Here is a 27,057-nt window from a genome sequence, read left to right as displayed (position 1 = left end):
AGTGGGCAAGCCCTCCAGAATGTCCTTTCGAGGTGCAGATGTAACATTTCCCACAGGTTCGGAGAGCACCTCCTTCTTTTACCTTCCCCTCTATCTTGTCGAAAACAATGAAACCCTGGAACATTGAGCAACCAGTCCTGTCTCTGTCTCAACCAAACCCATGTAATGGCCTCAACATCAGAGTCCCATGTACTGATCCAGGCTCTAAGCTCATTCGCCTTACCTATAATACTCCTTGCAGTGAAAGAAACATACGTCAGCTTGTTTGTGCCATCATGTTCATGTACCTGTCTCTGACTGCCATTCTTTTCTGATTTATTGGTCCTAACATGTACCTGCCATCAATTCATCGACTTGCTGACCTGCTGCTCTCGTTTCCAGCTGCCTGCCAGCCTTTAAATCATCCTAAGTAGCACGAGCAAACCTCCATGTGAAGATATTTGTTCCCGTTCAGTTCAGGTGCAACCCATCCCTCTTACACAGGTCACTCCTTGCCGAAGAAGTGGGCCCAGTTATCCATGAACTTGAAACCCTGGCCCCTGTACCAGCTCCTTAACCATGCATTCATCTCACCTATCTTTCTATAATTTAGCTCACAAACATGTGGCTCTGGTAGTAACCCAGTAACTATTACCCTCTAGGTCCTGCCTTTCAGCCTCTTTGCTAACTCCTTGTACACAGTCCACAGGACCACATCCCTCTTTCTACCTACGTCATTGGTACCAATGTGCACAATGGCCTTTGGCTGCTCACCCTCCCCCTTAAGAATTTGTTGCAACCACTCAGAGATGTCCTTGACCTTTGCACCAGGGAAGCAACACACAGCCCTGCTGTCTCAAATGTGGCTACAGACACTATGCCCCCAACGAATGAGCCTCCAACCACAATCACTCACTTGGATTTGCCTGACCCTGTTCCACAGCAGGGCGGTTTGTACCACGGACCTGGCTACTGCTGATTAGATAACTGACCCAGTTTAGTTTTAGATCAGTGTTAACCTTGATGAAGTGGATAGCCAGGCACCTCAGTAGTCTACAATACAGGAGAATTAAATTCTTAAGCTCACGGATTCTGTGACAGTCAAAGAGAAGCAGTGAATTTTTCTGACCTCATTTCCAACACCTGGCCCATAGCCCTGCATGGCTTGGATAGCACTTGTACATTTAAAAATAAATGTAAGGATGATGTTCAGGTAAGGACATGGAATTTTGTGATATGGTCATATTCTCTCTTGTTGGAGCTGATTGCTGCTTAGCACTTGTGTGGTGCAAATGTTACTTATCGTTCATCAGGCCAAGCCTGATCATTGTCCAAGTCTCACTGTATTTTCTCATTGTTGATTTCACTGTTGGAAAAGTCATGAATTCTGCTGGACACCTGGACAATATTCAATGAACATTCATGTCTCCACTTTGGTTCAAATGAAGACATGACTTCAACCAGTGCAGGTATCCAGTGAATGCCACTGACTCAATTTTCTATTCCTCTGCTTCACACCACATTCAATCAGAAGTTGCCTTGGTGGAAATGACAGATTGCAGTTTCCTTCCTTTTCAAGCTCAGGATCTCTGATCATATTTGTGGTAAATCCTGAATGAGGTTACGAGAAGTGTGGCATGACGAAAAGTAAACTGAACCTTAATGTGCAGCTGTTTGACAGCACTGTCATCCAGATGTTGCATTACTTTGCTGATGATTGAGAATACATTGAGGCCATAATTGGTCAGCACAATTTGTCTGACTATTACATGATAGGTCATCTTTCTCTGAAATGTGAGTGTCGCAAGTGTTTAAAAATGTACTGGAAAACATTTACTGTTGGTGTGGTGACCTTGGGGCACATTGTTCCAATACAGTTTGTCGGATGCTGCCAGGTGCCATGGCATTTGCAGTATCCAGAACATTCAGTCTTGTCATTGCATGAAATAACTTGAATTGCGTGTAAGTTAAGATCTGTGATGCCTCCTCAGGATGAGGGCAAGAAGATCATCCAGACTGGTGAATGGTTTCATCTGCCTCTTCACCTTTTGTTCATAACATCTTGTAATAACTGCCATGTAGCCTGATGAGAAACTAAAGCTCATCTTGATTCATTTGCATTCGAAGGTGCCTATTTTTCCCAAACAAAAGCACCCATCACTGAGCGGGAAGTATGGAGAATGTTAGAGACATGAGGGGTGAGACAATGGTGGATCTTGACCAGAAAACCATTGTTGTGTTGGTGAAATGCAAACAAAAATCTATATGATGTAAACTTTATTCTCAGCTAATCCCTTTCTCAAATGACAGATTCTGATGTCGGTAACTGGAAAGCCTCCATTGTTGGAGGACGAGAAGCCGTATCCAATTGAAGCAGCACAGGCTTCTGCGATGACTGTGGAAATCACTGCTTATGCCTTGCTTCAAGCATTGTCAAGGAATGATATTGACTACGCAACACCGATTGCGAGGTGGCTAACGATGCAACAGAACGATGGTGGTGGAATTCACTCGACGCAGGTAAATGCTTGAGATCACAACAGCAGGCATTCAGATATTTGCATTGATCATGTTACTAACTGGTGGTTGTTGCAGTTTGCAATCAAACTGGACACTGCATTTTCATCTGCAGGTTTGGTGCATTGGCACAAATTCCAGTTCTTCAATGGTGTTAATCCTTGGTTAAATTCTTAGATGCACTTTGACTGTGTATCACTTTTCCTTTTGGCATTGTCCTTGAAAAGTATCTGTTTCTGTAAACCTTCACTTACTTGTCACAGGATCATTGAGGGACAGCATAATAGAGTGCTATGGCAATGGAACAGACCCTTCAGCAAATTGTATGTGCCCTCACAAGATGCAAGTCCCGAACTATTCTCATCACATTTCCCAGCACTCGACCCAGAGCCTTGTATGCCTTGGCATCGCAAATGCCTAATCACAGACTTGTTAAATGTTATCATGCTTTCTGCCTCTACCACCCACATAGTCAGTGCGTTCCACATTCTCACCACAGGTTGGGTGCAAAAACAAGTAAGTTTCTTCAAGAGATAGTAGGAACTTGCCAATGCTGGAGAATCTGAGAGAGCAAGGTGTCGAACTGGATGAACACAGCGGGCCGAGCAGCATCAGAGAAGCAAGAAAGCTGACGTTTCAGATCGAGACCCTTCTTCAAAACCCGGGGAGAAGGGGATTCTGTAAAAAATAGGGAGAAGTCGGGAGGCAGACAGAAGATGGATAAAGGAGAATATAGGTGAACTGTCCCGTGCTGTCCACTCACTGTCCCCTGCTCCAGAATCATAGAATCAGAGAATTCTACAGAATTGAACAAGCACTTCATTCCATTGTGTCTGTAACCACTGAAGCCACACTAAGTTGACATTCGGCTCATGTTCTCGCAATAGGCCCATTGCCTTGAATGTTATTTCATTTTAAGTGCTGTACCAACCCTTTTTCTTTAATGTGAAAAGATTATCCACCTCAACTCAAGTCCCAGACAATGAATTCCAAACCCCCAGCACCTTCTGGGTGTCTTTTCTTTCCTGAACTTCCTTTTGAGCTTTTAGCTTAAATGTATGTATCTCTTCCACTACCACCACCGCCCCCCCAACCGACCCCATTATGGACCTTCTTTTTACCTCGCCCCTACCCATATTAATCTAAACAATTTTTTCAGGACCTCCTTCAACCTTCTCTACTCGAAAGAAAACAATCCAACCTTATCCAGATAAAACAGTGATGCTAGAGACAATGGAAACTGCAGATGCTGGAGAATCCAAGAGAACAAAGTGTGGAGCTGGCTGGACACAGCAGGCCAAGCAGCATCTCGGGAGCACAAAAGCTGATGTTTCAGGCCTAGACCCTTAATCAGAGATCGGCAACAGTGATGCTGCCTGGCCTGCAGTGTTCCTCCAGCTCCACACTGTGTGATCTCAGACTCCAGCATTGGCAGTTATTGCTAACGCAAACTTATCCAGACTCTCCCAAGAGTTAAAATGCTTCACCCCCTCAGAACATCCTGATGAATGTCCTCCACACATGCTCAAATGCAAACACCTCCTTTCTATAATGGAGAGACCAGAACTGCACTGAGCACTTCAGCTGGGGCCTAACAAAAGTCCTGTACAGCTCTTGAGCCATATGCTTTCTGAACTGTCCTTTTAAGCTGCCATTCCATGTTCAGGAATCTGTGGACAAGCACCCCAAGATCACACCATTCCTCTGATCTTCCTAGTGTCCTGGCATTTCTTTGAATGATTCCTTGCCTTGTTAGTTTGTCCAAATTGCCTTATTGATCAGGGTTAACATTCCATCTACCGTTGACCTGCCCATTTGACCAATCTGTAACTTTGGATTCAACTTGCTGTATTTTCCTGGACCCTCCGAGCTTTACCTTCTTTGCCACGCTCCCATTTGGGACCCTGTCCAAGTCTTTACTGAAATCTATTTTCACTACATCAACTCCCATCTGCACACTCTGTCACCTCTTTGAAAGAATCATCTAAGTTTGTGAGGCGTGACCTCCCCCTGACAAAGCTGTGCTGACAGTCGCTGATCAGACCCCACTTCTTGAAATGGAAATTAAGTCTGCCGTACAGAATTTTCTCCAATATTTTCCTATCTGCTGATGTGATACTCACCGGTCTGTAATACTCTGCTTTATGTTTGTCACGCATTTTGATAAGTGGAACTATGTTACCTGTTCTCCAGTCCTTTGGTACTTTTGAAAGCTCTGTATGAGGGCGAGTGGAATTTTTTCTCTCATCTCCCTGGGCATCGTGGCATACACCTCATCCAAACCTGGGATTTGTCCAATTTTAAATTCACCAAAACACCTAACATCTCCCCAGTCTCTGTTAATTCTGTTTGAGAATTGTGTGCTCCTTCTCACATGTAAAAGCTGATGTGAAATTCTCGTTTAACACCTGACATTGCCCTCCAGTTCAAACCATTCATTTGCCTCTTCATCCCTAATGAGACCTGGTTTTCCCTGGGTTTTCTCTTTCCCTCTGAGACACTTGTAGAAGATTTTGAGATTCTCCCTCATCCTAATCTTGGTCACCAGCGTTCTGTTGCCCTGTATTTGTTCTCTGAATTGCTATGACGAGATGCCCCTGCACACTATACATCATCATCATGGTGGTTTCTCGCAGATATGGATGACACTCTCCCACTCTCAGGCTGAATTGATCGCCGGCTGTACAGACCGATGCAGCTACCGTCGGCTCTGTTGCACTCGGGGCAGAAGGCAGTCGTGGGAAGGGGTGAGGGAGGTGTTGGTGTGGCTGCATGGCTTCCGCTGCTTCCAAAGGCAAGCCTCAAAGTGTTTGATGCCTTCCCAGGTGCTCTTCAGGCTTTGGGCCGTCTGAGGCCGGCGATTCCCCGGTGTCTGCAGGAATGTCGCACTTCACCATTGAGGACTTGAGTTTATCACCGAGTGCTTCCTCTGCACATCTGGGTCTCGCCTGCTTTTTTGAAGCTGGGATGAGAACATGCGGAGAGTCTCATGTCAGCCATACAGATGAAGTGTCCAGCCCATTGTAGCTGATCGAGGATGGTCAGTGCCTCAGTGCTGGGGATGTTGGCCTGGTTGATGTTAGTGCGTCCACGGGGACTCTTGTTCCCTTGATGACTGTTATACACCTCCCTTTTCCTTTTTATCTGGTCAAAGAACAAAGAAAATTACAGCACAGGAACAGGCGCTTCGGCCCTCCAAGCCTGCGCCAGATCCTATTGAAGGTAGCGTGTTGATGCATTTGTGTAATGATTGTGTTTTGTTTGAGCCCTAACATTCAAAGCAGTGTAAGAATGTCTTTGTGCAGCAGGCAAGGTGTCATGAGATTGAGCCTTCATACACTTGCAAGATGTTGAAAATTTGCCATTATTTATTAAAACACTGATAAATTTCCATGATCAACATTTCTGTTACGCTGCAATGATTATCCCGTGGCATGTAAAATCAGAAAGATACGATAAAATGAGACTGGGTCATGCCCTAGTCTTGCGGACTTGGGTCAGCATGCAGGGAGAATGTTTGCATTTCATCTATGTGGAAGTACTGAAATATTTCCATGAATCTAAAAGTCACTTTTCCCTTCATTGAAGGACACAATCATTGCCTTGAAAGCTTCATCATGATACGACATTGCATTTCTGAAGAGGGAAGAAGAAATCAACATGCAAGTTCAATTCCATGGTTTTGGACGTCCCATTGAGAAACATGCAAATTCAATTCCATGGTTTTGGACGTCCCATTGAGAACACGATTCATGTGCGCCGGCATAATGCTCTGACCGAGAAAGAATTGAAGGTGAGTTTGTAGTTTGGAAGATCGCAGCAATTTATGCATCAACTTCTTCATCAATAATGTTCCATTGCTTTCAAACTGCATTTTCCACTCTGCAAGATAATAACTGTTAGAACAAGCAACAGGATGGGTAGATGGGCTATGGGGAATGCAATGGCACAAAACCCAATCCATTCAACAACATATTTCAGATATGTCGACAAATTAAATATTCCAGCAGAGGGATAAAACAAGGAGGATGAGAGTGAGGAGGCAAGAGTTCTGTTGACAAAAGAACACGAACTTAGCTTTATCCATTTGAGCAAAAAAGCAGGCACACAAAGAAATAATCAGCTAACAATGCACATGTGCAACGGAGGCTACAGGGGGACTAAGAATGCCGAATTGTTGTCATGCGTATTGCTGAAAGGGTGATTGAAACGGATTCTGTGGTAAATTTGAAGAAATACAGATAATGCATCTCAGGATGTTGGAGAAAGAACATTTATGGACTGAGGCAAATTGTATTGCCCTTTTCAGGAGTTGTTTGGGTCATAATGAATTCAAATACTTTCTTGTGTGCTGAAAGCTTTAGCTTAGTTGCAGCTGGATGACAATTTCTGTTCCTGGTAGTATTTAGCAAACTGTGAAAAGTGAATGTCACTGCACAGAATTCCAAACATGACTCCAATCAATAGAGAAAATATCCAAGGGGTGTGATGAGTTGTATCCTCTCATGTTGAACAATGCAGCTACAGATACAATGGAGGCACTGATGATAATCTTCCAAGAATCCTTAGATTGTGGAAAATTCTCAGAGGATTGAAAGATTGTGAACATAACACCATTATTACAAAGATACTTGGACAAAATAGTAAGCAAGTATTGCCAATTTAGGTCAACCTGGGTAGATGCTCATGCCGGCAACGAAAGATGAAATAACAGGGTACTGAGTGTGCTATAACATCCTACAGAGTTAACATCCTTTCATAACAGGGAAATAATACTTGACAAACTTGCTACAGTGCTTTGAGAAGGAAACAAACATTACTGACGAAGGACCACCAGTTGATGTAGTACATTGAGATTTCAACAAAGCATTTGATAAGCTACAGCTCGTAAGGTGTCTCAAAAGAAAAGAGCCCATGTGTTCAAGGGAAGTATGTTCGGATGGATGGAGGACTGCATCGTAAATAGAAGTAGAGACGTAGCAGCAGGATGGTAACTGACAAGTCATGTACGGCCACAGAGCGAGTGCTGCGGAGGCCGTACACCTCATGTTGACTGGGTTGATTTCGGAAATGGCGGAGGGGATTGCTATGCTTAGGAAAGTTGGGCTACATTCATTGGAGTTTATAAAATTGAAAAAAACTTATTTTTTCGACATTTAAGATTCTTAAGAGGCTTGATAGTGTATATCCGTAGAGATTACTCCCATTTGTGAAAGATTTTACGACCAGAGGCCACATTTTCAAATTGGTTGCCTATTAATTCAGGGAAGAATTACTTCTTTCAGGTTGTAGCAATCTATTGAACACTTGAGCCAAGAAGATTTTCGAGGTAATGCCATTCATCATATGCTAGGTTGTAACGGCCAGGTTAATTTTTAAATCAAGAAACAATGATAATGAGAAAAGGGTCTAGACCTGAAACGTCAGCTTTTGTGCTCCTGAGATGCTGCTTGGCCAGCTGTGTTCATCCAGCTTCACACTTTGTTATCTTGGATTTTCCAGCATCTGCAGTTCCCATTATCAGTGATAATGAGAAAAGGGTAGTCTTTACAGCTATGCTTAGGAAAGTTGGGCTACATTCATTGGAGTTTGTAAGATTGAAAAAAATCTTATTTTTTCAACATTTAAGATGCTTAAGAGACTTGATAGTGTATATCCGTAGAGATTACTCCTATTTGTGAAAGATTTTACGACCAGAGGCCATATTTTCAAATTGGTTGCCTATTAATTTAGGGGAAGAATTACTTCTTTCAGGTTGTAGCAATTTATTGAACACTTTAGCAGAGAAGGTTTTAGAGGTAATGCCATTAATTATATGCTCGGCTGAGATGGCCAGGTTAATTTTTAAATCAAGGAACAACCACAATGAGAGAAGGGTAGTCTTTACAGTGGAAGATACTTCAAGGATCCCCTTATTACTACAGAACACAGGGAGGAATTAAACACATCACTACCACACCATCAGTACCATGAGAGAAGTAGCAGTAGACAATCTAATGGAGTAAAAGCAGATTAGACTCTTTGCCGTGATGGTTTACTTTGTGAGATTCTCAACAATGAGCTTCAGAGTCGGTGTATGCATTGATTGTAATTTCCCAAAAAGGTTTACATTCTAGAGAAGCACCTGAGGGCTGGAAAACTGCCGATGTGACATCCCTGTTTAAAAAGGAGAGGGGCAAAAAGAAGATAACTACAACCGAACCAGCCTAACATCTATTGTTGGAAATATGTGGCAATCAAGTATGAAGAAAATAGTAGCAGGACATTTGGAAAATCATAATCTAATCAAACAGAATCACCATAGCCTGCTGAAAGAGAAATTATGTCTGACTAATTTGTTTGGGTTTTTCAAGGAAGTTTTGGAAGGAGAATTAATAGAGGAAAACCAGTAAATGTGTTGTGTTTGGACTTGGAGAAAGCATTTGAGAATGTATTCAAAAGTAATAAGCTGAGAGCTGAGGTTTTGAAGGTAGTATATTGCTTTGGATCAGTACGCTTTGCACGTTCTGGAAGGAGAGATGACATCTCGAGTGAAATGCACCAAGTGAATATATATTTTGGGGAACTTGGTGGCAATGCGGTAAGTCAGTGCAGAGTGTAAGAGGTGCCATTTGCTTGCTTTTTTTGCCTGATAGTTCGTAAGCATTTTTTTTTTGAGACAGGGTAAATTGAAGCCAGAATCAGGGACCCGGAGGGTGAACCAGGCTCATTCATTGGTGATCGCTTCTGGTTAAGAATCTATTATTGGTAGCTTTCAGATTGAAAGTAAATCAGAGAAATATTTACAGGCTACAAACTAAAAGACCAGAATGTTTTCAAATCAAATTAAGATCGAAGTAATTGAAATGGAGATGCCAGGCCAGACGATGATTTATACCTACGTGACGGGGCAGTGGTCAGACCCCATACTCCAGCTCAGGGTTGATGAACTGGAATCTCAGTTTTTACCAATCAACAAATCATGTAGGGGACAGTTACTGGGGAATCCTGTGCTTCAGGAGGCAGTCACACACCTCAGATTAACGAGCTGAAACTCGATCAGTGGCCAGAGACGTGAGACTGTGACAAAGAACAGGGCAGGTGGAAGGATCCAGGATGTAGTGCAGAAGGAACCTTGGCCTTTGATCTTATCTAACAGGTTTGAGATTCTTTCTTCCTGTGTGGATGAGAGTGCAGGGTATAGGGAAGATGAGTAAACTGACTGTAGCACTGTGGTACAGGTGGACATTCAAGAGGAGATAAAAAGTGAAATGTAGTTATAATCAGAGGTAGTATAGTTAGGGGAATGAACACTGTTCGTTGTGATGAGGATCGAGAGTCTCGAAAGTAGTGTTGCCTGTCTGGTGCCCAGGTTCAGGATATTCCATCTCGGCTACAAAGAAACTTGAAGTGGGAGGAGTAGAAATCCAGCTATCGTGGTCCACACAGGTACAATTGATATGGAAGAAAGAGGAAAGAGGTTCTGCTGAGGGATTATGAGCGCCAAGGTGCTGAGGTGAGAAAGCAGAACCAGAATGGTAATAATCTCTGGATTACTATCTGAGCAATTTGGCACGGTGTGAGCATAATTTATTGATGTAAATGCATTGTTCAAATGGTGGCATGGCAGAAATGTGTTTGAATTCATGGGACATTGGCATCGGTACGGGGAAGGAGGGAGTTGTTCTGGTGGTATCGGCTCGACTAGAATCATATTGCGACAAGTATCCTGGCAAAATACAGAGCAAGGTCTTGGGGTAGGGCGCTAAAATAAACTGCCTGGAGTGGGTGAGCGCAGTTGCATGGAAAATTATGGAAAAAGTTAGAAGCTGGTAAGTGCTCAGCAAAGTTTCCAGAGCAAGTAATAGGACAAAAAGTATGGAAATGGTCAGGAGTCTCACTTCAGCTGCAGCAAATAAGAAGGGTGGCTATAAATGCCAGACTGAAGATCTTGTATTGAATTGCAGGGAGTGTATGAAACAAAGTGAATGAGTTTGTGGTGCGCATTGAAATTGACAGATACATCACCCTGGGTATCACAGAGAGGTGGTTGTTAGGGGATAAGTGTTAGGAACGAAATATCCAATGATTCATGTCCGATAGAAAGAACAGGCAAATGGACAGAGATAAGAAAGTGTGGAACTGGATGAGCAGAGCAGGCCAAGCAGCATCTCAGGAGCACAAAAGCTGACGTTTCGGGCCTAGACCCTTCTACTTCTGTGTGTTCATCCTGCTGTGTTCATCCAGCTCCACACTTTGTTACCCTGGATTCTGAAGCATCTTCAGTTCCCATTCTGCCTGATACAAATGGACAGAGATGCCAGGGTTGGCTTGTCAGTAAGAAATGAGGTCGCGCTGAAGGAACCACAGCTCTTGTGCTTGTTTATTAATGACTTGGAGGAAAGAGGTGCATGTGCTGTGGCTAAATTTGTAGATGACTCAAAAATATTTCGAAAGACAAGGCATGACAGAGAAACAGAGATTTACCAGGATGTTACTTGGATCGGAATGTATTAGCTATAAGGAGGGTTTGGTGGAAATGTTGTATCATGATAAATGCAATGACATCAACAATGACCTCACCGAATGATGGAGGAAATTGAATGGTCCAAGTAACTTTTTTAGTGAGTCTTCTGGTTTGACAATGCATTCATAAGGGTGTTTTTTTTCTCTCTTGAATGAAATGTGAAAATGAAATGTATACACTTCCGTTTCAGCTGGTAATAAATAATTGTTCTGAACGATTTCCATTGACTAATAGCAATCTGACAAGCATCACAATGTAAAGAGATTTTTAGCTTCTTTTTAATTGTAAAGTTATTCTTTGGAATTAATTCGGCATATATTATTTGCATCTCAGGAAGTATGTTCATCACTGCACCTCAAAAAGTGCTCTGTTGTATGACAACAGCTTTTTAAAGATCACTTCAATGGTTGTGATTTTCAGTTGCCATAACACACATTAGATTACATTGTTGGCCAATCTGTCCATGATTATTTCATTATCTTATGTTTCAAACAGACAAGGAAATATTGGTGATGCAATGAAGAGTTTGATTCTCAAATATAATTGCTGTTATAGTTTCCAGTTGGAAGAAAGATTCACGTCAAATTGACTGGTCAAGGAAATGGGACACTGACTGTGAGTACTTTGAATGTTCGGGTTATTCCTAAAATGAAAGTTATGACCTTGATGATTTTTCTTGCATGCAGATATGAAGAGACTCTTTTAAAATATCCTCTTGGTTAGTGGTTCAGGCATAAAAGTGTTATATGTATATTTATGTATATACATGTACATGCGTAATCTGAAAAGAAAATGACTATAAAACACTTGTTGCAAGGTGAGAATGACTTAGCCAGATAGTAAGACCTGCCAATGTTGGTGTCTGAGATAACACATTGTGGAGCTGGAGGAACACAGCAGGGCAGGCAGCATCAGAGGCTCAAGAAAGGTGAGGTTTTGGGTCAGGACCCTTCCTCAGAAATGGAGGGTGGAAGGGAGCTCAGAAACAAACAGTGTGGAGGGGGAGGAGGTGCTGGGGAAGGTAGGTGGGATGGTAATAAGTGAGTACTATCCAGATTGGAACAGATTTTCCCCAGGGGGTATTGAGTACGAATTCCAAATCACTCTCAAAATCTTGATGACTGTTAACATTGATGTTTTTTGTCTGTGTGTTTCAGTAATTGCATGACAGTTGAATGGTTCGTTGAGAGTGAGGAACCTATGGACTCTCACACACCAAGATGGAATTTAGTTCGAAGAGTGACTTCAAAATAGTTGCTTGCTTTTAAAATCTTGACCGTTTTTGCTGTCCAGTTGAATGAATTCAGCTTCATACTGCTTCAATAGGAATTAGTGTTTAATAGGAACATATTTGTGAAACTTAGAGTTCCGCAAGTTTTAGCATTAACTGGTGCAGCCTTTCGGTGCTTGCAAAAAGGCTCACCTCTCCGTTAATACCAAAGGAAAATTGGAGTTTAAAAGTAAGTTCACCCGGTGTCAGGGAATGAAATGTTAATGTTGACTCGAATATAATTTTTAAAAAAGTAATACATTTGTGTAACACTGAACTCAAAATAAAATTTGGATTTGCCGGTTTTATCGATGGTTGGATATTGAATTCATTTTAAATGAGGGTGAAGATCACTTTAAATCCAGCATATTTGTGAAGAAAAGAAATAGCATGTCAAATAAAATTAACTGCATGACTCTACATAGCCCTATATGTAGAATTTTGTTCTGAACTATGAGACAGTTGTGACCCCATACTACCTCAGTGCTCATGGCAAGAGTAAGACTCCTGTTTGACGCGCTGTGCACTGCATGGAATGGCGGCGACATCAGATTCATTGATGCTTGAGAATCAAACAAATATGACGATAAGATTTAAAATCAAAATCTCATTGAACATTTCAAACAATGTATTACAGGAAGAGGGGGAAAGCATATATGACTAATAGAAGGTGGTGGCACAGATCAAATAGACCTGTGTGCGAAAACTTATCACAAATTTCACATTGAATGGAACAGTTTAAACAGGCTGGAGGAAGCAGACATGGCAGCTCAGACTTTTTGAATTTGAGCATTCTGTTCGTAAACATCAGCAAAAGTGTGGGAAACATGTTTATTCTTTCTCTTTTATTGCACAGAACCATACGATGAGACTGTTTTGATGAGGAATTTAAAGATTACGAGTCCCATCCGTTTGACCCACAGTTTGGTACCATAGGTTGGTACAATCTTTGTTCGAGAAGGAAAAGGGATGTTCCATATACAGAAAATCGTCAAACCATTTACTACAAAGTCCGTTTCTGGTTAGGATTAATTAATGCAGTTAACATTTTTAGCTCGACATGATTGCACAATGGAGTCCATAAGATAATTCGATCTGATATTCCACATAAATTTTAAGTGGATATTAAAGCAGCTCATTTCTTTTTCACGCTGTCTGCTGCTTTTAAGAATGGCTGTCTTATTGTCGAAATGTTTAGCTTTGACTCCATGGCTTCTTCCATTAGCTCACGTTGAAACACATGTTTCTTGAGCCAAAAATGCACATTTACCCGGTGTTGACTAACCTTCCCCTGAAATCCCCTGCGGTCGCTCCCCTGAAAAACAACTATACCGTTTTGGATACTGTTCCGGGGGACGACTTACCAGGGGCATGCAGTCGGGTCCAGGTCCCTGGCACAGAGTCTGTCCCTCTTGCACAGAAGGGAAGTGGGGATAGGAAGAGAGTGATAGTCACTGGGGACTCAGGAGTTTGAGGGACTGATAGAAGATTTGATGGGAAGGAAAGACACTCACGATTGGTGTGTTGCCTACCAGGTGCCAGGGTCTGTGATGTCTCGGATAGTGTGTTTAGGGTCCTGAGGGGAGAGGGTGACCAGCCCCAAGTCGTGGTCCACGTAGGCACCAACGACATAGGTAGAAAGAATGATAGGGATGTCAGGCAGGATTTCAGGGAGCTATGGTGGAAGTTGAGAGCTAGAACAAACAGAGTGGTCATCTCTGGTTTGTCACCCGTACCACGTGATAGCGAGGCCAAGAACAGGGAGAGATTTCAGCTGAAGACGTGGCTGCAGGGATGGTGCAGGTGGGAGGGCTTCAGGTACATGGACAATTGGGGCTCATTCTGGGGAAGGTGGTACCTGTACAAACAGGACGGTCTCCACTTGAACCAGAGGGGCACGAATATCCTGGGTGGGAAATTGGCTAGTGCCGTTCGGGTGGATTTAAACTAGCTCAGAAGGGGGATGGGAAACTGAGGTGTAGTCCTAGTACACAGGAGGATGAGCGCAGGGAGGACATGGTCAGGACCTCACTGTCACAGGAGTGTGCTGGCAGACAGCAAGCTGGATAGAAGTGTGACGACTTTAATGCCGGGAGTATCCGGAATAAGGTCGGTGAGCTTGCAGCTTGGATAGGTACCTGGGACTTCGATGTTGTGGCCATTTCGGAGACATGGATAGAGCAGGGTCAGGAATAGATGTTGCAGGTTCTCGGGTTTAGATCTTTCATTAAGGTCTGGGAAGGTGGTAAAAGAGGGGGAGGTGTGGCTTTGTTGGTCAAGGACTGTATAACGGCGGCTGAAAGAACCTTTGAGGACTCGTCTCCTGAGGTGGTATGGGCTGAGGTTGCCAAGGAAGGTTTGTCGACTGAGTCAGTGTGGGTGGAAGTTCGGAACAGCAAGGCAGCAGTCACTTCTCTGGGGGTTTTCTACAGACCCCAAATAGCAGTTGGGAGATCGAAGAACTCATTGGCTGGCAGATTGTTGAAAAGTGCAAACGTATCAGGGTTGTTGTTATGGGTGACTTCAACTTTCCCAATATAGATTGAAACCTCCTTAGTGCAGATGGCTTAGGTGGAGCTGGTTTTGTCAGGTGTGTTCAGGAGGGTTTCCTGACTCAGTATGTGGACAGGCCGACGAGGCGGGAGGCGGGAGGCCATTTTGGATTTGGTGTTCGGCGATGAGCCAGGACAGGTGTCAGATCTCGTGGTGGGAGAACACTTCGGCGACAGCGACCGCAAGAGCCTCACATTTACCATAGCCATGGAAAGGGAAAGGAGCAGTTACCAGGGGAAGATATTTCACTGGGGTCAAGGAAACTATGATGCTATCATTTAGGAGTTGGAAAGTACAGATTGGGAGCAATTGTTCCACAGAAAGGGCACAGCAGACATGTGGAGCTGTTCAAGGAGCAGTTGTTGCGAGTGATGTATAAATTTGTTCCTCTGAGATAGATAAGAAGGGGTAAGATGAAGGAGCCTTGGATGACGGGGACAGAGGTGCTTCTTGTCAAAAAGAAAAAGGCAGCGTACGTAAGGTGGAGGAAGTGAGGGTCTAGCACAGCTTGAGAGTATTACAGGCTTGCTCGGAAGGAGCTGAAAAAATATTGCGTGTACAATTGTTACCTGTTACAACCTTTGCGTCCACGCTTGCTCATTCAATGGTGTCAAGATGCCAGCAGTGAGTGTACCTTCTCCATCCCGTAATGCCATCAGCTCACCCAAGACATAGTCCTTACTTAAAATCTTCCGATCAACCAAAGTTCATTGTAATGGACATTTTAGTTATCTGTCATGAAACGAAAACTGATTCTGACTGGCATGACCTGCAGTGCAAATGAATATAATCTGCGAAACGAGATTCCTTATGGGCTTGCAGCCGCTACAAATAATTGCTTTTCAAAGACATACATACATTTATTTCTCCTATCACCGTAGATTATTTTTTTGTTTATGCATGTTGTGTGGGTTTCCAGTCAGGCCCATAAACACAGGTTGATGCAGTCACTGTTATAACATGGTATTGAAGGAGAATTTGTGATCTTTGGAGTTTCATTCCAGTGTATGAAGGATTGCATCATCAAGCCACTTCAGATCTCTACTGGCGACGAATTGGTGCAAGTTTTCAAGTGTTACCAATGGTCACATAAAATATGGCCTTTTTGTTGTTGCGCCATTCATCTTAACTGCACCATATCTCGTATTTAGGCTGGGAAACTATTTCAATTTTTTTGATTTACTTATTCAAAATCATTTATGATTGTGGTCATGATATCGACAATATGATATTTTGATTGGACAGAGAGGATTGGATCTGTCTTACCCCAGCTATTAATGGAAATAATGTATCGGCTTATAAAACCCCTTCTGGGCAAGGTAGTTGCTCAGTGGTTAGAGCTGCTCATGCACTGGGGAGCCAATTGAGATTCCAGTCTTGGGTAACTATCTGTGTGGAATTGACACGTCCTCCCCGCGTCTGCGAGGGTCTTCTGCCAGGTGCTCCAGTTTCCTCCCATTGTACAATGATGTGCAGGTCCTTATATGTGATTTGTGAATCATTTCTTAAATGTTCCAATCCTGCCAGCATCCAGTGCCTTGGACAAAATAACTGGAGATGAATAAAAGATACAGTGCCTTTTGACACCATTTCCTGCTCGATTTTCATCAATCCTGCTTTATATGGGTGACAACTTCCATGACCTTTTTTGATGCTATGTCTGAATTGACAGTCTAGTTCCAAATATTTGTTGTGCAGTATTTCAAGGTCTCTGTTACAGCACACCCATGAATGCCCACTTCAAAAGATACTTCCATATCATAGAATCCCTACAGTGTGGAAACAAGCCCCTTTTGACCCAAGAAGTCCACAGCCACCCTCCAAAGAGCATCTCACCCTGAATCTTCCCCCGACCCTTTCCTCAGTAGCCCTACATTTCCCATGACTAACACACCTAATCTACACATCCCTAAACACAATGGGCAAGTTTGGCATTGCCAAGACACCAAGCCTGCACATCTTTGGACTGTGGGAGGAAACCAGAGCACCCAGCAGGAACCCATGCAGGCATGGGCAGAATGTACAAGCTCCACACAGAAAATCGCCCAACGGTGGGATCGAGCCTTGGTCCCTGGCGCTGTGAGTCAGCAGTGCTAACCACTGAGCCACCGTGCTGCCCTTGGAGTTAGACAGAGTTGGTTGTTCCTGCCTCAAACTGCCAACCTCCACTTAGTGGCAAAAGTGCTGACCAACTGCACTCCTCTTCACTGGCTTTTGCTTTGTATCATTGAATTCAATTCTTCAAACTCTATGATAAATATTTAAATTTCCATTGATATGTGAGGGTTGTTTTTAGTACGCAGTATTGGTTTATTATGTTTCGTTGGTACATAATGAATATTGTATGTATATGCAAATGGGCAAGTTGGTAACGATGCAGTCCACAGACCTGGAGGATAATAACACTGTCCTTCAATCGCCCACGATGCCCTCTGCAAATTGGTCGAAAACAAAAATTTCTATAAAATTCATCTCCTCCCGTCAGTCGATCAAAATTAATTCAGGATTTTGTACAGGCCAATCACCGCAAGATTACACGAGCCTAAACAAAACTACTGGCTCATATTAGTTCAGTAAAGTGAAAGGGCAACAATCGAGGCAGTAGGAACTGCAGATGCTGGAGAATCTGAGATAAGAAGGTGTAAAGCTGGATGAACACAGCAGTATCATCCGGCTCTACACCTTGTTATCTCAGATTCTCCAGCGCCAATTTTCTGAAGTCGGGTCTCGTCCCGAAACATCAGCTTTCTTGCTCCTCTGATGCTGCTTGGCCTGCTGTGTTCATCCAGCTCTCCACCTTGGGCAACAATAGAGTATGCTTTAAGTCACCAGATATGTTACGTGGGTTTGTCTTCCTTAGGGTGGAGTTAGTGGAACCGAAAAAGATGTCTCCCTCACAGCGTTCGTGACAAAAGAATTGCATCGTTCCTTGGCGGCCTTTCAACAGAAGAATATTCAGAGATTTCACGAGTGGTAAGAATGTAACTTCTTTTACTTCTCTTTATCTCACTTTTTCCAACAATTGGAAAATAGATTTTAGAAATAACGTCGAGCTGATGAAGTGTGAAAAGAAGAATAATTCCAAGCAGTGGTGGGAGTTGGTCGGTGAGGTGGGAGAAGTGGATAGGTGGGAGAGAAGGCGGACAGGTCATGGAGGCGGGGATGAGGGGAGGAACTAGTCTTGGGATGAGGCTGGCGGGTGGGGAGATTTTGAGGGTGGCAAAGTCCATATTAAGGCTATTGAGTTGGAAGCTCCCGAGGCGGAATATGAGGTGCTGCTCCTCCAGTTTCTGGGTGGTGTGGTTGTGACACTGGAAGAGGCCCAGGATGGACATGTCGTCCAGGGAGTGGGAGCGGGAGTTGAAGTGATGCAATGATTTGGATATGAAAATAGAAGGTGTGGTTAATAAGTTTCTCAATGATTGAAGGTGTAGTCGCCAGCCAAGAAGGTCACCTCAGAATACAATGGGACATTGACAAGGGCGAATAAACTGAGGAATGGCAGATGGAGTTGAGGTTAGATAAATGTGAGGTGCTACATTTTGGAAAGGCAAATCAGGGCAGCACGTTTACACTGAAGGTTGTAGGGAGTGTTGCTTAATAAAGAGACGCTGGAGTGCAGTTTCGTAGTTCCATCAAAGTACAGCTACCGGTAGAAAGGATATGAAGGAGACATTTGGTGTGCTCGCCTTTATCGGTCAGTGCATTGAGTATAGGAGTTGGGAGATCACTTAGCAGCCATGTCGGACGTTGGTTCGGCTGCTTTTGGAATACTGCAATCGATTTTGGTCTCCTTGCGAGAGGAAGGATGTCGGCGCAACATTGAGGGCCGAAGGGCCTGTTGTGCGCTGTATTGTTGTATGTTGTAAACTTGAAAGGGTTCAGAGAAGATCTACAAGGATGTTACAAGCATCGGAGGTTGGAGGTATACCGTGGGCTTGAACGGGCAGCTATTTGTTGGAACTTTGGAGTTCAGGGCTGACCATATAGAAGTTTATACAATTACGAGGGACGTGGATAGAGCGAACAGCCAAGATCTTTTCCCTGGGTTGCTGGAATCCAAAACTGGAGGGAATAGGTTAAAAATGAGAGAGGGAAGATTGAAAATGGACCGGATTTTTTTCATGGTGGTGCATGTATGGAATGAGCTGCCAGACGAAGTGGTGGAGGCTTGTACGTTTAAAAGGCATGTGGATGGGTATATGAATAGGACGGGTTGAGAGGAATATGGGCCAAATGCTGGCAAATGGGACTAAATTAATTTAGGATATCTGGTCAACAGAGACAAATTGGGCCAAAGGATCTGTTTCCCCACTGTACATCTCTCTGATTCTAAGTGTCTTTTTTCTTCACCACATGGCCCATAATTAGAAAAACTTGAATCAGGATTTGGGAATGTGACAATTCTAATTGGATCTGTTTGATGAAATTAACTCTGTAGGTAATGGTGGTTGAATTATGATTTATCAAATTTGAGTTTATTGCAGCATCTTTTAGAATAGAGGAAACACATCTAATCACAATTGAAAATCAAATCTTGGTAAAATTTTGCATTGGAAATACATGACCAGCCATTGGAGGAGATTCATGACCATTGCATTCAAGTGAGAACAAGAAATGCGATTCAGTGACTCAGTGAAACGGGATGCAGTGACTGAGGGAAATGGGATGCAGTGACTGAGGGAAATGGGATGCAGTGACTGAGGGAAATGGGATGCAGTGACTGAGGGAAATGGGATGCAGTGACTGAGGACAATGGAACGCAGTGATTGAGGGAAATGGGACGCTTTCAGTGAGTGTAATGGGAAGCATTGAATGAGTGAAATGAGATGCAGTGACTGTGTGAACTGGGATGCACTGACTGAGTGAAATGGGACGCAGTGGCCGAGTGAAACGGGATGCAGTCCCTGAGTGAAATGGGATGCAGTGACTGATGGAAATGGGATGCAGTGACTGAGGCAAAGCAGATGCAGTGCCTGTGGAAACGGGATGCTGTAACTGAGGGTAATGGGTTGCAGTGCCTGAGTGAAATGGGATGCAGTGACTGAGTGAAATGTGATGCTGTGACTCAGTGGAATGGGATGCAGTCACTCAGTGGAATGTGACGCATTGACCGAGGGAAAGGTGATTCAGTGACTGTGGGAAATGGCATGCTGTGACTGTGGGAAATGGCATGCTGTGACTGTGGGAAATGGCATGCTGTGACTGTGGGAAATGGGACGCAGTGACGGAGGGTAATGGGATGCCGTGGCTGAGTGAAATGGGATGCCGTGGCTGAGTGAAATGGGATGCAGTGCCAGAGTGAAATGGGATGCAGTGCCAGAGTGAAATGGGATGCAGTGACTGAGGGAATGGAAATGAAGTGACTGTGGGAAATGGGATGCAGTGATTGTGGGAAATGGGTTGCAGTGGTTGAATGGAATGGGATGCAGGGACTGAGAGAAATGGGATACTGTTACTGAGGGGAATGAGATGCAGTGACTGAGGGAAATGGAATTCAGTCACTGCGTGAAATGGGATGCAGTGACTGTGGGCAATGGGATGCAGTGACTGAATGAAATGGGATGCAGCGGCTGAGTGAAATGGGACGCAGTGACTGAGTGAAATGGGACGCAGTGACTGAGTGAAATGGGACGCCGTGGCTGAGTAAAATGGGATGCAGTGCCTGAGTGGAATGGGATGCAGTGCCTGAGTGAAATGGGATGCAGTGCCTGAGTGAAATGGGATGCAGTGCCTGTGGGAATGGAAATGCAGTGACTGTGGGAATGGAAATGCAGTGACTGTGGGAAATGGGATGCAGTGACTGAGGAAAGGAGATGCACTGACTGTGAGAAAAGGGGTGCTGTGACTGAGGGAAATGGGATCCAGTGACTGATGGAAATGGGATTAAGTGACTGATGGAAATGGGATCCAGTGACTGATGGAAATAGGATCCAGTGACTGAGAGAAATGGGCTGCAGTGGCTGAGTGAAATGGGCTGCAGTGGCTGAGTGAAATGGGCTGCAGTGGCTGAGTGAAATGGGCTGCAGTGGCTGAGTGAAATGGGCTGCAGTGCCTGAGTGAAATGGGCTGCAGTGCCTGAGTGAAATGGGCTGCAGTGCCTGAGTGAAATGGGCTGCAGTGCCTGACTGAAATGGGATGCAGTGACTGTGTGAAATGGGATGCAGTGACTGTGAAATGGGATGCTGTGTCTGAGCTTAATGGGATGCAGAGACTGAGACAAATTGGATGCAGAGACTGAGACAAATGGGATGCAGTGACTGATGTTAATGGGATGCAGTGACCGATGTAAATGGGTGCAGTGACTGATGGAAATGGGAAGCTTTGACTCAGGGAAAGGAGATGCAGTGACTGTGGAAATGGGATGCAGTGACTGAGTGAAATGGGATGCAGTGACTGAGTGAAATGGGATGCAGTGAGTCAGTGAAATGTGATGCATTGATGGAGGGAAAGCAGATTCAGTGACTGAGGGGAATGGCATGCTGTGACTGAGGGGAATGGCATGCTGTGACTGAGGGGAATGGCATGCTGTGACTGAGGGGAATGGCATGCTGTGACTGAGGGGAATGGCATGCTGTGACTGAGGGGAATGGCATGCTGTGACTGTGGGAAATGGGATGCAGTGACTGAGTTAAATGGGATGCAGTGACTGAGTGAAATGGGATGCAGTGACTAAGGTAATTCGATGCAGTGACTAAGGTAATTCGATGCAGTGACTGAGGAAATGAGATGCAGTGACTCTGGGGAAATGGGATGCAGTGACTGAGTGAAAAGTGATGCAGTGACTGAGTGAAAAGTGATGCAGTGACTGAGTGAAAAGTGATGCAGTGACTGAGTGAAATGGGATGCAGTGAGTGACTGAAATGAAAGGGAGTGACTGAAATGGTAGGGAGTGACTGTCTGAAATGCTAGGGAGTGACTGACTGAAATGGAAGTCAGTGATTGAGTGAAGTGGGAGGCAGTGACTGAGTGAAGTGGGAGGCAGTGACTGAGGGTAATGGGATGTAGCGACTGAGTGAAATGGGATGTAGCGACTGAGTGAAATGGGATGCAGTGACTGAGGGAAATGGGATGCAGTCACTGAGTGAAATGTGATGCAGTGACTGAGGGAAATGTGATGCAGTGACTGAGGGAAATGTGATGCAGTGACTGAGGGAAATGTGATGCAGTGACTGAGGGAAATGTGATGCAGTGACTGAGTGAAATGTGATGCAGTGACTGAGTGAAAAGTGATGCAGTGAATGTGGGAAATGGGATGCAGTGACTGAAGGAAATGGGATGCAGTGAGTGACTGAAATGAAAGGGAGTGACTGAAATGAAAGGGAGTGACAGAAATGAAAGGGAGTGACTGAAATGGTAGGGAGTGACTGTCTGAAATGCTAGGGAGTGACTGACTGAAATGGGAGGCAGTGACTGAGTGAAGTGGGAGGCAGTGACTGAGTGAAGTGGGAGGCAGTGACTGAGTGAAGTGGGAGGCAGTGACTGAGTGAAGTGGGAGGCAGTGACTGAGTGAAGTGGGAGGCAGTGACTGAGTGAAATGGGATGCAGTGACTGAGGGTAATGGGATGTAGCGACTGAGTGAAATGGGATGCCGTGACTGTGGGGAATAGGGTGCGGTGACTGATGGAAATGGATTCACTGTCGCAGTTGAATAGAATTCACTGTCTCCGTTAAATGGGATGCAGTGACTGAGTGAAATGGGGTGCAGTGACTGACTAAAATGGGAGGGAGTGACTGAGTCAAGTGGGAGGCAGTGAGGAGTCAAGTGGGAGGCAGTGACTGAGTGTAATGAGATGCTGTGACTGAGGGTAATGGGATGCACTGACTGAGTGAAATGGATGCAGTTTCTCAGTTAAATTGTATTCACTGTCTCCATTAAATGGAATGCAGTGACTGACCTAATGGGAAGGAGTGAATGAGGTAATCGGGATGCAGTGCCCGACTGGGCTTGGGTTGCAGTGACTGAGGGAAGTGGGATGCAGTGACTGAGGGAAGTGGGATGCAGTCACTGAGTGAAATGAGATGCATTGACTGAGTGAATTGGGATGCAGTGACTCATGGAGTTGGAGTGCAGTGACCACATCAGATTTGGTACTGGGTCATGAGCCTGGCCAGGTGTTAGATTTCGAAGTAAGTGATCACCTTGGTGATAGCGATCACAATTCTATTATGTTTACTTTAGTGATGGAATGGGATAGGTGTACACCACTGTGCAAGAGTTATATCTGGGGGAAAGGCAATTACGATGAGATGAGGCAAGATTTAGGGAGCATAGGATGGGGAAGGAATCTGCAGGGGATGGGCCCAGTAGAAATGTGGAGCTTATTCAATGAAAAGCTGCTGTGTGTCCTACATAAGTATGTACGTGTCAGGCAGGGAGGAAGCTGTAGAGCGCGGGAGCCGTGGTTTACGAAGGAAGTAGAATCCCTGGTCAAGAGGAAGCAGAAGGCTTCTGTTAGTATAAGAAGTGAATGCTCAGTTACGGTGCTTGAGGGTTACAAGGTAGCCAGGAAAGACCGAAAGAGAGAGCTCAGAAGAGCCAGGAAGAGACATGAGAAGTTGTTGGCGGATAGGATCAGGGTAAACCCTAAGGCTTTCTATCGGTATTTAAGGAATAAACAAATGACAAAAGTTAGATTTTGCCCAATCAAGGATAGTAGTGGTAAGTTGTGTGTGGAGTCAGATGAGAAAACGACAATGTTGTTGTGGAGAATACAGAGATACAGGCTACTGGACTAGGTGGGATTGAGGTTCACAAGGAAGAGGTATTTGAAATCCTACAGAGGGTGAAGATAGCTATGACCCCTGGACCGGATGGGATTTATCCTCGGATCCTCGGGGAATCCAGGGAGGAGATTGCCGAGCCTTTGGGGCATTGATTTTTAACTCGTCATTGCCTACAGGAATAGTGCCAGATGACTGGAGGATAGCAATTGTGGTTCTCCTGTTCAAGAAGGGGAGTAGAGACAACCCTGGTAATTATCGGCCAGTGAGCCTTACCTCAGTTGTTGGTAAAGTGTTGGAAAAGGTGATATGGGATAGGATTTACAATCATCCAGAAAAGAATAAATTGATTAGGGATAGTCAGCACGGTTTTGTGAAGGGTAGGTCGTGCCTCACAAACCTTATTGAGTTCTTTGGAGAAGGTGACCAAATAGGTAGATGAGAGTAAACCGGTTGATGTGGAGGATATGGATTTCAGCAAGGCGTTCGACAAGGTTCCCCATAACAGACTATTGCACAAAATGCAGAGGAATGGAATTGTGGGAGATATAGCAGTTTGGATCGGAAATTGGCCTGCTGAAAGAAGACAGGGTGGTAGTTGATGGGAAATGTTCATCCTGGAGACCAGTTACTAGTGGTGTACCGCAAGGGTCGGTGTTGGGTCCACTGCTGTTTGTCATTTTTATAAATGACCTGGATGAGGGCGTAGAAGGATGGGTTAGTAAATTTGCAGATGACACTAAGATAGGTGGAGTTGTGGACCGTCCTGACCCGCTCACGGCCACGTGCCCCCGCCGCCCTGACCCACTCACGGCGACGTGCCTGCTCCGCCCTGCCCCGCTCACTGGGACGTGCCCCCGCCGCCCTGCCCCGCTCACGGCGACGTGCCCGCTCCACCCTGACCCGCTCACGGCGACGTGCCCCAGCGGCCCTGACCCGCTCACAGCGACGTGCCTGCTCCGCCCTGCCCCGCTCACTGGGACGTGCCCCCGCCGCCCTGCCCCGCTCACGGCGACGTGCCCGCTCCACCCTGACCCGCTCATGGCGAAGTGCCCCAGCAGCCCTGACCCGCTCACGACGATGTGCCCCAGCGGCCCTGACCCGCTCACAGCGACGTGCCCGCTCCGCGCTGACCCGCTCACGGCGACGTGCCCCAGCGGCCCTGACCCGCTCACGGCGACGTGCCCCAGCGGTCCTCCTACTCCTCCTCCTCCCTTCCCCTCCCACCCTCCTCCTCCTCCCTTCCCCCCCACCCTCCTCCTCCTTTGTTATCACGGAGTAGGAGGAGGGTTGCGGGGAAGGAGTAGGTGGAGGGTTGGGCGTTAAGGAGGAGGGTTGGGGTGGAAGCAGATGGGTTGGGGTGGAAGGAGGAGGGTTGGGGTGGAAGGAAGAGGGTTGGGGGAGGAGGACGAGGAGGGTTGGGGGAAGAGGACGGTGGTTTGGGGGAGAGGAGGAGGGGGTGTGTTTGGGGGAGAGGAGGAGGGGGGTTGGGGGAGAGTAGGGGGAGGAGGCGGGTGGGGGGATTGGAGGAGGAGGCGGGTGCAGGGAGTGGAGGAGGAGGCTGGTGGTGCGAGTGGAGGAGGAGGAGGAGGGAGACGGAATGGAGGAGGATGAGGAGGAGGGTGGTGAGGGGGAGGAGGAGGAGGGGGAGAGATAAGGGGAACTGGAGATGCTGGAGAATCCACGTTAACAAAGTGTGGAGCTGGATGAACACAACAGGCCAAGCAGCATCTCGGGAGCAAAAAGCTGACGTTTTGGGGCTGCACCCTTCATCAGAGACGGGGATGGGGTGGGGGAACTGGAATAAATAGGGTGAGAGGGAGAGGCGGACCGAAGATGGAGAGAAAACAAGATGGGTAGAGAGGAGAGTATAGGTGAGGTCGGGAGAGGATAGGTCAGTCCAGGGAAGATGGACAGGTCAAGGAGGCAGGATGAGGTAGAGGTAGGAAATGGAGGTGTGGCTTGAGGTGGGACAGAGGGATGGGTGAGAGGAAGAACAGGTTTGGGATGCAGTGAAGGGAGGGGACGAGCTGAGCTGGTTTTGGGATGCAGTGGGGGGAGGGGAGGGGCTTAGCTGGTTTTGGGATGCAGTGGGGGGAGGGGACGAGCTGAGCTGATTTTGGGATGCAGTGGGGGAAGGGGAGATTTTGAAGCTTGTTTTCTCTCCATCTTCGGTCCGTCTCCCCCCCTCTCCCTATTTATTCCAGTTCCCCCACCCCATCGCGGTCTGTGAAAGAGGGTCTGGGCCCGAAACGTCAGCTTTTGTGCTCCTGAGATGCTGCTTGGCCTGTTGTGTTCATCCAGCTCCACACTTTGTTAACGTGGATTCTCCAGCATCTGCAGTTCCCCTTATCTCTCCCCCTCCTCCTGACCCCACCACCCTCCTCCTCATCCTCCTTTCCCTCTCCCTCCTCCTCCTCCACTCCCACAATTCTCCTCCTCCACCACTCCCCCGACCCGCAGCCTCCTCCTCCTCCTCTCCCCCCACCCCACTCCTCGTCCTCTCCCCCGAAGCCCCGTCCTCTTCCCACAAACCCCCTCCTCCTCTCCCCAGCCCTCCTCCTTCGACCCCACCCTCCTCCTTTCCCCCCCAACCCTCCTCCTTTCACCCCCAACCCTCCTCCTTTCCCCCCAACCCCCCTCCTTCCCCACCCAACCCCCCTCCTTCCCCTACAACCCTCCTCCTTCCCCCGCAACCCTCCTCCTTCCCCCCCAAGCCTCCTCCTTCCCCGCCCAACCCTCCTCCCAACCCCCCCAACCCTCCTCCTTCCCCCCGCAACTCTCCTCCTCCCCCCCCCCCCGCCCCCCACTGCTAACAGCCACTTGCTCCTGCAGTCCTGACCCGCTCTTGGTCACTTGCGCCAGCAATCCTGAACCGCTCACAGCGACTTGCCCCCACAGCCCTGTCCCGCTCATGGGCACCAGCCCCCCGCGGCACTGTCCCGCTCACGGGCACCGGCCCCCCGGGGCCCTGTCCCGCTCACGGGCACCAGCCCCCCGCGGCACTGTCCCGCTCACGGGCACCGGCCCCCCGCGGCACTGTCCCGCTCACGGGCACCGGCCCCCCGCGGCCCTGTCCCGCTCACGGGCACCGGCCCCCCGCGGCCCTGTCCCGCTGACGGGGACCTGCCCCCCGCGGCCCTGTCCCGCTGACGGGGACCTGCCCCCCGCTGCCCTGACCCGCTGACAGGGACCTGCCCCCCGCAGCCCTGACCCGCTCACAGGGACTGTCCTCCGCAGCCCTGACCCGCTCACAGGGACTGGGCCCCGCAGCCTTGTCCTACTCACAGTGTACTGCCCCCCCGCGGCCGTATCCCGCTCACACGTTCTGGCCCCCCCGCAGTCCTGATCCGCTCACAGGGCCTGGCCCCCGCCGCCCTGACCCGCTCACAGGGTTTGCCCCCCGCAGCCCTGTCCCGCTCTCAGTGTATTGCTCCCCGCAGCCCTGACCCGCTCACAAGGACTGGCCCCCGCAGCCCTGACCTGCTCTCAGGGACTGGCCCCCGCA

At 46.6% G+C, this 27,057-nt stretch overlaps 1 protein-coding gene across 1 annotated transcript in view; it reads left to right on the top strand.

Moving 5' to 3' along the window:
- Positions 1-27,057, top strand: part of LOC132207918 (complement C3-like) — a 250,276-nt gene that overhangs the window by 25,011 nt on the left and 198,208 nt on the right. Inside the window, exon 3 of the mRNA XM_059643736.1 lies at positions 2,290-2,499. Within this exon, the coding sequence (XP_059499719.1) occupies positions 2,290-2,499 (210 nt within the window). The remainder of the gene's footprint in view (positions 1-2,289; positions 2,500-27,057) is intronic.

Source organism: Stegostoma tigrinum, unplaced genomic scaffold (genome assembly GCF_030684315.1).
Source record: "Stegostoma tigrinum isolate sSteTig4 unplaced genomic scaffold, sSteTig4.hap1 scaffold_204, whole genome shotgun sequence".
Classification (NCBI taxonomy): domain Eukaryota; kingdom Metazoa; phylum Chordata; class Chondrichthyes; order Orectolobiformes; family Stegostomatidae; genus Stegostoma; species Stegostoma tigrinum.
This window is presented reverse-complemented; position numbering and strand designations above follow the sequence as displayed.